The sequence below is a fragment of the Mus pahari genome, chromosome 3 (genome assembly GCF_900095145.1).
Source record: "Mus pahari chromosome 3, PAHARI_EIJ_v1.1, whole genome shotgun sequence".
Lineage (NCBI taxonomy): Eukaryota > Metazoa > Chordata > Mammalia > Rodentia > Muridae > Mus > Mus pahari.
Genome location: NC_034592.1, coordinates 1,463,968 through 1,475,097, shown reverse-complemented (window position 1 = coordinate 1,475,097; position 11,130 = coordinate 1,463,968). Strand labels below are relative to the sequence as shown.

The 11,130-nt window shown below is 39.7% G+C and overlaps 1 protein-coding gene across 2 annotated transcripts in view; it reads left to right on the top strand.

Annotated features, from left to right (window-relative positions):
* The window catches only part of Trdmt1 (tRNA aspartic acid methyltransferase 1), a 32,662-nt gene that overhangs the window by 8,684 nt on the left and 12,848 nt on the right, over positions 1-11,130 (top strand). Inside the window, exons 2-4 of one of the 2 annotated variants that reach the window (XM_021194591.2) lie at positions 186-295; positions 8,070-8,146; positions 10,324-10,395. In XM_021194591.2, the coding sequence (XP_021050250.1) occupies positions 186-295; positions 8,070-8,146; positions 10,324-10,395 (259 nt within the window). The remainder of the gene's footprint in view (positions 1-185; positions 296-8,069; positions 8,147-10,323; positions 10,396-11,130) is intronic. The other variant, XM_029536581.1, reaches the window with a different exon arrangement.

Genomic DNA, 11,130 nt, shown 5'->3' with positions numbered 1-11,130 from the left:
ACTGAGAGAACTGAAGTAGATTTAGTACTGAAAACCTTTGCTGTGTGCCTTAGTCTTCCTTATGCTCTGAGATCCAGCTGGGTAGCTGAGGAGGAGTCAGCGCACTCCTGGATTCTGCTGTTTAGGCTTTTCTTGATACGGCCTGATACTGAAGACCTCTGAAGATATTCCGTTTGTCATTACAGAAAGTCATATCCCTGCACATGTGGTGGCTGCTATTGATGTGAATACTGTTGCTAATGAAGTATACAAGCATAATTTTCCTCATACACACTTACTGGCAAAGACAATTGAAGTAAGTATATATATTATTATTTTAATGCATTTAGATCAGTGAAAATGCATATTTCTAACAATTCCTGAATACCAGTTCTTATGACTTACCTGGAAAATAAATAATGCAGATGAAAGTGTAGAAGAGGAATTAACCTTTTACATTCTTTCAGCAGAGAGGATAAGGTATTTACTTTTTTCACTTAAAGAACGAGGTCTGAAAGAAAAGACTGACAAGTTGGGAGCGTTGCTTCCCTTCTGGATGCTTGGTTCTAGGGTGATGTAAGCGTCAGTGGGTCACTCAGTAGTTCCTTAGTGCTCACAGCAGCTGGCATCACCAGGAAGGCTTGTTGACTGTTCCTTCTGAGCGCTCCTTAGCAAACTTGCGAGCGTTGACTCCCTGCACCTACCATGGCTCTCTTCAAAAGGTTATGGGCAAAGATGGCCAATACGAATGTACTCGATCATAGTTTTGACATTTTGTCTTATACTGCTTTGGTTGGGCTTCTTTTGAAACGTTACCTATCTTTTGTTCACATATCATAGTCCCCAGCTTTTGTTTTCATGGGTTTTGTGTGTGTGCTGTATCTGTATTTCTTGTGATTTTTCTTTCAATTCTTTTCTTTCCCCTCTGTTCTATTTTATCCATTTTTAAAAAAATCTTTTATCATTGTCCTGTTTGTTTCCTAAAAAGAAAGAAGACGTGTGTGTGTGTGTGTGTGTGTGCACGCCTTTAATCCCAGCACTTGGGAAGCAGAGGCAGGCGGATTTCTGAGTTCGTGGCCAGCCTGGTCTACAAAGTGAGTTCCAGGACAGCCAGGGCTATACAGAGAAACCCTGTCTCGAAAAACCAAAAAGAAAAAAAAAAAAAGAAAAAGAAAACCATGATCATAATAAACTATATGAAAAATTATTTTCCATAAAAATAAATAAGTAAAAATAATATGAACACAAACATCCTGTTTCTTGTAATGTGTGTGTGTGTGTGTGTGTGTGTGTGTGTGTGTGTGTGGTGTGTGTGTGTGTGTGTGTGTGAGACAGAGATAGACTGCATACAGTGGTGTATGTGTGGTGTGGTGTATGTGGGGTGTGTGTGTGTGTGTGTGTGTGTGTGGTGTGCTGTAGGTCAGTGGACAGTGTGCAGTTGTCTTATTTCCTCCCTGTGCCTTCTGAGGATTGAACTTGAAGTTAGGGACAAGTTCTTATTGGGGAACACTAGCAGAAGCAAGTGTTGGCTGGTATGGGAATTTTCTCAGAGACATTGATGGAGGTCATGTGATATAGAAAGCATTTGGAAAAAACGCTCATCATCTCACAGCTTTGAAGACAATTGTCACGTGGCCCAGTGATTTCATTCCTAGGTGTTTTTCTGTAGGTAAGGAAAGGGAAACATCAAAGGCCAATATTTCTTGTGAAAATAGGCCTTCACTTTTCTTATTGTGAAATTTTTACACACAGAGTTCTCCTGAAGCCATAAGTTACATGCCATGAAGTAGCACTCATGCAAAGTGTGTGCAGTTTATATTGCTTGGCTATGTGAATTATATATGGTTTCTGGATTAAACTTATTTGTTCAGAAATATGCATAACAAGTATTTTCTCTAATTCTATAGCTTGTCTTTGTGTTTCTTTAGTTGTTTCCATCAAAGTGTAGAAGTTATAGGATTTTTCTCCCCGACATGAGAACATTTTACAGTGTATTGTATGAAACCCTTTCATTTTCCAAATTTTTCTGTGTTTTTTTTTTCTAGATTTGTAGGTTTACTTTTACATTTGGATCTATGATCCATTCAGAGTTACTAATTGTGCACAGTATGCAGAATGAGTTACAAACACTTTTCCCCTTAAGGGAACATAAAGTTGATCATTCACTAAAAAGAACATTATCCTACTCAGTTTCCTTGGCATGTTACAAGAAATAGATCATGTATTTATGGGTGTATTTATGGGCTCTTTTCTCAGTGGTATACAAAAGTCAGTTCTCATATCAACAATATGTATCTTTGATAGTTATAGGTTTTTTGTTTGTTTGTTTGTTTTTCGAGACAGGGTTTCTCTGTGTAGCCCTGGCTGTCCTGGAACTCACTTTGTAGACTAGGCTGGCCTCGAACTCAGAAATCCTCCTGCCTCTGCCTCCCGAGTGCTGGGATTAAAGGTGTGTGCCACCACGCCTGGCAATAGTTATAGTTTTTAATACATACTGAATTCAGACAATATAAATTCCCTGTTGGCTTATCACCATACTACATAGGTCCCTCTGCTTGGAACCAAGTGGTTTGGAACCTTGTGCAAAGTGTGGAAATTACATCTTCTCGCAATTGTGCTTTTCCTGGCACTTGCTGATTGCTCCATCTGTTGATATTTTGATTGTTGTGTGTACAGACTGATTCCCAGAGACTCTGTGGGACAGCTGTGCATATTAGGTAGCATCCTTCATCCCGACACAACTCCAGTCCCCTGGATCTCCTTCCCAGAACCACTGTGCTCTCTGCACCTATGAAGATTACTTGGTCCTATTTGGGAGTTGCCTCCCTTCACTGTCATCTAATTATAATCACGTAGCAGAAAGCTGTGGCGGTCATACGCTTGCACTTTAATTTTTCAGTCTCTTCCCAGCAATGGTGGTCTGTACTAACTAACTGAAGTCTACTATAGTAGGAGGAGGAAAAGTAGCTATTACTTTTACTTGTATTTAATATAGCTTTTTAGGGCTTCTGGGGTTGTCTTGTTTTTTTGTTTTTGTTTTTTTTTTTTATATGAAGGTTCATCCTTAGAACTTGTACTAAAATATAGAAAGATGCAAATTTTAAATTGAGATATACTTTATATAATATATAGCCTACCGTAAAGCTTCATATAGCCTACCTTTAAAACATATACTTTGTGGGTTTTAGTATTTTTACAAAGTTGTCTGTGTATCAACACTTTCTGATTCCAGAATATTTCCAATGCTAAAATATAATAGCAGGCCGTTAGCAGCCAGTCCTCATTCCTATTCACTTCTGGCTTGACAACCATGACCTACTTTTTGTCTGTATGGATTTGACTGCTCTGGAAAGTTGATATGAGCAATCAGATGTGAGCTTTGCCTACCATCTTCATTTAGCATATTTTTTTCAAGGTTTACTCACACTGCAGTGTTACTGAGGACTTGGTTTCCTTTTACCCCTAAGTATAATTTAATTACCTGGACATATCACAGTTACGTGTGCTCCCTTCTCCCCTCAAAACCTCCCCTAAACCCTGAGTGTCTCGAGAGATTGCTCAGTAGTTAAGCGTTCACACTCCCCTTCCAGAGGATGCGACTTTAGTTCTCAGTGCTCATGCTGCAAGGATCACAATTGCCTGTAACTCCAGCTCCAGATGTTCTAAAACACCCTTTGTGGACTCTCCAGCCTCTGCACTCATGAGCACATACCCCCAACAAACATGCATGTACAGAATTAAAAAGAAAAACAAAATATTTAAAACTATTAGTTGAAAAAACTTGGAACCTGTATAAAATTTCCTACCCTGTGATTCAGTGTGTGGAAGGTGGCAGGCAGTATTTATATATTAAAGAACAGTTATAACTGGTTTTGAGAATACATGTCACCCACCATGCACACTATAGGGAGGAGTCACATGAAGTTGACATCATCTTTTAAAAATACTTGTATTCTTTGAGAATTTCATATATTGTGAATATATTCACCCCTCCCCTAATTCCTCCTGCATTGACTTCCTTCCACACTAGCCCAGCTGTGTGTCCTATTTAAAGAAACACCTCATCAAGTATGATTTGTGCCTCCTTTGTGTTCTTGGATAGGTGGTCCCTCTCTGGATCAAGGTAAGTCTACCAGGAGCCACATGCTTACAGAAAACTAACCCACCCACTCCAAGCCATAAGTTACTAGTTACCAGTAGGCACTCAGTTTGGAGTGGCTCTTGGCTCCTAGCTCCCTCCATGCTAGGGTTTTGTCTGTCCTGAGCTTTGCAAGTCCTGTGTATGCTGTTACCACTGCTGAGAGTTCATATGTGCAACTATGGTTCATATGCACAACTGCCCTGTTGTGTCTAGAAAACATTGCTTCATTGTAGTAAAACATTGCTTCATCCACTGCCACCTTTCTGCCACCTCTACTAAGGTGATCCATGACCCCTGGGGGAGGGAGGGAGACAGAGACAGACATATACAGGTTTCCAACTTAAGGCTGAGCACAGCACAGCACAGCACGGTCTGTTATTCTCTGCTCCATGACTGGTTATGGGTCTCTGTTAATCTTTATCTACTGCAAAACGCAGTGTCTTCCTCTCGGATGAGACTCGAGAGACACACTACTGTGGGTAAACCACGCACCGAGAGTCAGTTAAGCAGAGTATTAGGTTCTCACCTAAGGTCCATGATCTCTCTATCTACAAAATTGTGGCCTTGATTACAGTGCCAGGTGTGATAATAACTAATAACTGCATTTCATAAGCATCATGGCCAGTCAGTATAGCCTTCTCATCGTGAAGGTAGCAGTATGAATATGTTCACAGAAAAAATACCCGAACTACATAATTCTGAATTAATCCAACTCCAAACTTAGGTATGTTTAGGTTCCATAATTTCTGTAAAATAGCAAATGCCATCCCTGAGTATTTTATTAAAATTTGTATTATAAATTTAAATTTAATGTAAATATTTTAAAGCACATCTAGCCAGATATAACCCAAATCAAGTAATTCTCAATATAGTATCCAGTGAATGTTTTAGTTTCAACAATTCAGTATTCATTTGCTCTACTGTTTAAGAGAAACTGTGACCAACTATGTGTATTTGGACCTATTGAGATCCCAGATGAGTACCAGTAGATGTCTGAGGGACTCAAACTTTAATTATAGTTCCTTGCTAGTTTTAATAGATAATGGTAACCATAAAATTATTGGACACAGGGAAAGAGCTGGGGGAGGCACCTCCAGCTCACTTAAACGACGGTCAGTTCATTAATGTGTATGTTTGTAAGGAAAATGGAAGAGTATCTTTTATATATATTTATGGCATGTGATTTTTATATATTCACATATGATGCAGCAAAATTGTTAAATTGAGCAGACTGGCATATTCCTCCCCTACATTCTTACTTTGTGTGAGCCTGCTGGGCAGTTTCATGTACAGTGTCCATCACCATGCTGTGTAATAGATTGTCTAGACTCACTCCTGGGCCTTACCTGAAGATGGGTACTCTTCAACTACTGTTTTCAACCAGTTCTTTCTGCTTCTATTAGTCTGATCTTTTCAGTAAACGTATGCAGGTGAGGTCATAAAGTATCAGCCAAGCCCTAAGGAGACCCTGAACGGATTTACCTTGAGTCAGGAGGAGGCTGTTTCCCTGCTTAGGGAGCAGTGGAGTGAGGCCAGGGTGAGTGGGAGGCCCAGGACTGGAAGTGTGCTTTGTACTGAGATATTGTGGGGAGGATTGTCCTTCCGTCTCTTCCCTCTGCTCTAGCAGGCAGTAGCCGGTGACTTCTGATAAGCAAAGATTCCGGATGGAGAAACGGGTTCGTTTAGAATGAATGGACACTCTGAGACTGGAAAGATAGCTGTGCTGAGAGCATGATTGTCCAGGGCAGCACGACCGTGAGTGCAGCTCCCTGCAGACACGTAGATACAATCCTGGCTGTGTACCAGGGCGGCCTTGAAGAAGGCAGATTTTTCCAGAAAGCCTGCCAGAGAAGTCTGTTATCATCTGTGGTTGAGCTGAAATATCACATATAGGTGAAACTCCTTAGTCAAAAAGCTGTAGATAAAATCAGAGTACTCAGTTAATTTATCTAGCTAACAAGTGGGAAATCACTAGTGACTAGTATATAGATTTCACAAACAGACACTTCACTGAGCTTGTTCATTGTTGAATAGAATGACTGCCATGTAAATGGTACAATTGCTGAATGAACGAACATATTGTACTTATAAAGTGAACAGTGATGAAGGACAATGCGGATGAAGGATGAAAGGGACTCAACTGACATTGATAAATGATTTCAGACAAGAGATTAGCATGGTGCCTGGTATAGTCCTCAGGAAACATCAAATTGCTATAGACATAGTGCATAAAATACTTTTGCAGGACAGGATGGGATGGGAAGTAGCCAGCTGGAAGTTTCCATTGTTTGTCAATTCTATGCTACAAGGTAGGAAAGCCATTGTAAGTACAGACTTCATAGCTATAAATAAAACGTGACCAAATTGATCAGAAGCATATATGAAGGATGTTTGTAATGTGACTAAAGTGGCCTTCCTTTCAGAAATGCACTAGTATTAAAAATAAAGATTTATTGCTATTATTTAATGAGCTTGTTTTGGAAAGAGGAACACTACATCTGAAAGCATTCATAAAATTTAGTGTCTTTTTCTGAACATTTTATCACTGCAGCAGGATCCATCTGACCTTTTAAAGATTTATAAAGATTTACTTATTTTTTATTTATATGAGTACATTACAGCTGTCTTCAGACACATACCAGAAGAGGGCATCAGATCCCATTAGAGATGACTGTGAGCCACCGTGTGGTTGCTGGGAATTGAATTCAGGACCTCTGGCAGAGCAGTCAGTGCTCTTAACTGCTGAGCCATTTCTCCAGCCCCTTGACCCCTCCCGTTTTTTTTTTGGTGTTTCGAGACAGGGTTTCTCTGTATAGTTCTGGCTGTCCTGGAACTCATTCTGTAGACCAGGCTGGCCTCAAACTCAGAAATCTGCCTGCTTCTGCCTCCCAAGTGCTGGGATTAAAGGCGTGCGCCACCACGCCCAACTTTTTCTGAACCTTTTAATCTCTTGTAATAAAATTAGAAAAAAATGAGTACTTCCTCAAGATCCATATGTTATTTTCTGCCCTGTGTATGTCACTAACCTGACAGAGACAGCTGACTCATTCCCAGGTCAACTCACTCTTCAGACACTTCCTGCTTTACCAATAGACGAAAGCTTGTTAGAGATTTGTCATCAAAATTATAGAAGTTGCTATGCTGGTCTATTCTTTTTACATTTCTGGCTTAGACTGCTTAAGGAGTATTGGCAAATCCCTGACGTGTTCTCATTGTTTGTCTTCTGGTCTGTGTACACATATATGTGATTTTTATATATGTGTAAATGGAACAAGTTAGGTGTCATTTTAATTACTCCTGTGTATCATCATTTGAAGTTCCTTGTGCTAAGGACAAAACAATAAACTACTTGCTGATATCTGAACATGAGGCCTTTTGCTTTGCTAGTAAATCAGCAGAGAGCACCAGACAAGAGTGCAGCTGCTCATCAGTACACACTCACTGAACAGAGAAGCATATTAATAGATGGGCGCTTAAAGATCCCCGGACCTAAACCGGGCGGTGGTGGCGCACGCCTTTAATCCTAGCACTTGGGAGGTAGAGACAAGCGGATTTCTGAGTTCGAGACCAGCCTGGTCTACAGAGTGAGTTCCAGAACAGCCAGGAATATACAGAGAAACCCTGTCTCGGAAAAAAAAAAATAAATAAATAAATAAAATAAATAAATAAATCCCCGGACCTTTCCCATTATGGTTGATTACAAAATAAGTTCTACATGGTCTAGTCCAAAAACAGCTGAGTCTTCACAGAGGAATTAGTGTTGTTGACGAAGTCACTCCCCTTTCCTCACAGCTTCCTCACAAGATTGCTTTGGGAAGTTAGTGTAACTGAAGCTGCATTGTAAAGCTGTACTGTGGTATGTAAACTGTGATTTCTGATGTCTTTAGTTCTAAGTGTTTAGTCTTCTCTTTATTCTATCTGTTTTTTCTTTCACATGTTTATATCTTAGGGTATTTCACTGGAAGAGTTTGACAAGCTATCTTTCAATATGATTTTAATGAGCCCTCCATGTCAGCCATTCACAAGGTATGTGTAATAAGTGTTTTTCTCTTTGGGAAGACTATGTGGGCTGAAAATACAGCTAAGTAAATTCTTGTCCAGCATGCGTGAGGCCCTGGGTTCAAATTATGACACATACCTTACCCCCACCAAAATGGAGATAAAAGGAGGAAAGAAAGGAAAAGGGAAAATCAAAGAACCTTGAAGACCTAAGCTGCACTTTCAAAGCTTTAAAATAGTCTGTACATGTATCCCTTCATTTTAGATATTGATAATTCAGCATCGAGCATAGGAATCCACAGTTACAGTCAGAATAGCAAAATAATTTGATCAGTAGTAATACATAATGCTATGTTATAGGTATATCTAAGGTACATTTATTTTCTTTCAGATTATGTTTCTTGCTTTAAACTTTTCAGCTCTTGAGCATTCATAGCTAATTCTGATCAGTGAAACAGATCAGAAATATTTTATAAGTAATTTGTGAAAAATTTTAGCATATATTTACAATTTGTGTATTTCTCAAAATTAATATTATAATTCAGATTTTTCATAGTCATGTAATGATTTCTCACTTCAAATTTATTTAGTAATTTTAACAATAACTGTGTCTTCATGGTGGCTCATAACCATCTGTAACAAGATCTGACTCCCTCTTCTGGAGTGTCTGAAGACAGCTACAGTGTCCTTACATATAATAAATAAATAAATCTTTAAAAAAAAAAAACAATAACTGTGTCTTAAATTAAACCTAGGCCGGGCATGGTGGCGCACGCCTTTAATCCCAGTTCTCGGGAGGCAGAGTCAGGCGGATTTCTGAGTTCCAGGCCAGCCTGATCTACAAAGTGAGTTCCAGGATAGCCGGAGCTATACAGAGAAACCCTGTCTCGAAAAACCAAAAANAAAAAAAAAAAAATTAAACCTAGATCATTTTCACTATTGATAGTATAAATTATTTTAAGAGGCTGTAGTAATAGGCTCTTCTTGTTACTATTATTTTGAAGGTGAGAAACTGATAGATAGGTTAACTTTCCCATGACTGTACAGTTAAACAAGGTCAAAGCCATTATTTATTAATCGTTTATATATGTTGTATTAATATGACTAACAAGAGTGTTATATAGTAAATATTCTGATTCAAGAAAATATTCTTGTATTACTTTTTAACATCTTTGAACTTCAGGAAACTTATCTTCTTGAGAGTTTATTGTGCCTGTATGCCATGCAATGTGTTTGATGCTGTCATTGCTGATGTTCAGAGTTTAAAGTTGAAAGGGATGACTCATAAATTAGTATTATATAAACTATAACATTTGGTACTGTAAGAACTCTGGAAGTACCATGAGAACATAGAGGATAAAATGGCGTGTGTCATGCTCAGGAAGGGGAGTTCTTCCAGAGGCATGATCAGAGCTGTTTCTGAACGGACAGTAGGAGTTTATCAGAGATGACAGATGGCATTCCGTATGAGGGTGGGTTTAAGCATATGGGAGGGTGTGGCCTAGTGTGTGTAAAATAGAATGCAGCCTGAGTATATGTACTATGGGCTCAGTATCGTCACTGTAAGCCTAATTCCAGCTGCTGATGCGATGCCAGCACTAACTGTAGCTGTTATCTGAACTCTGAATATAAAAACTGATGATTTCTGTGGAATCAGTTTAAATCCAGTTTAATCCCCAGCTAATAAGCCTCACACCCACTGGTAGATTCAGCCTTGGTGTCAGATATGGGGAAAGTGACAGCAATGTCACATAGCTTAGGAGCATGAAGCTACTAAGCACTAAGTTTAAAAACCTGACCTTCTCTGTTCCTGTTATTCAGACCCAATCTAAGCGTTCCTTCCTACTCGGACCTTGGCCATATTGTGAGCCTTTGTACGATTTGTTTGCTAGCCCAGTACCTCCTGTTTACATGTGCTGTCCCTGGCTGCAATGCCTGCTGCCTGCTTATAAAGTAAAACCCTGAGATGAAGGGTCTGTTTACAGTGGACAGGATTATCCTGGCATTCCCTGTTGTTTAGCGAGCTTGAATGGTGCTTATCACCTTTGTCATCTGCTTCAGATTGCTACCCACCCTAACAGCTCCTTTCCTTTCTTTTGTTTCTTATGGTGAAGATCAACTGATTTAAATTCTCTTAACTAAGTCTTTTTGATATCACTACATACAATTTTTGATAAACTCTTGTGTTTTCTTTGCTTTTTTAGAATTGGCCTACAGGGGGATATGACTGATCCAAGGACAAATAGCTTCTTGTATATTCTAGATATTCTCCCAAGGTAAAAATTTAGATTCTTGTACACTTACCTTAGGTTTACAACTGTGGGTATGAAGAATGTAGTGTTTGTCATTTTGTAGAGATTAGTGGTTGTCATACGCACCCCCCCCCTTTTTTTAACCACAACTAATAAAAATAACATGAAGTGTTTCACAGTTTTATGCTTGCCTCTGTAGGGAGTGACAGAACTGTCAGTAGCCAGCTAAATTTGGTTGCCTTTGCTCATTGGTCATTGCAGATGTTCCCAGTGCTAGTGAACGCTGCCACCGTGGCTGAATGACTGCCCTTTGAGTTTCTCAGTGCAGAAGCCCTGTGAAAGTCCATATTTTGAGATGTGTTCCAATGGAATTAACTCTTCAAGTGTGAACTTTTTCAAGTATATAGCATGTTTTGAGAAAAATGAATAAAATAGTTAAAATTCTTGAGAGGCCCTTGGTATTGTGAAGATCATAAGCCCCAGTACAGGGAAATGCCAGGACCAGGAAGTGGGAGTGGGCGGGTTGGGGAACAGGGCAGGGGAAAGGTATAGGGGGCTTTGGGGATAGCATTTGAAATGTAAATGAAGAAAATGTCTAATAAAAAATAAAAATAAGGCACCGCTGCACTGCCGGGGAAAGAGCAGACTGGTGAGGGGACCCGCAGCAGCTGGACCCGATCGTCCTGCGCCTCTCCTGCCCAGGAGGGGTGTTCGCCTGGCGGCTGTCCGCAGGCTGATCCAGCGCCCAACACCTTGCCC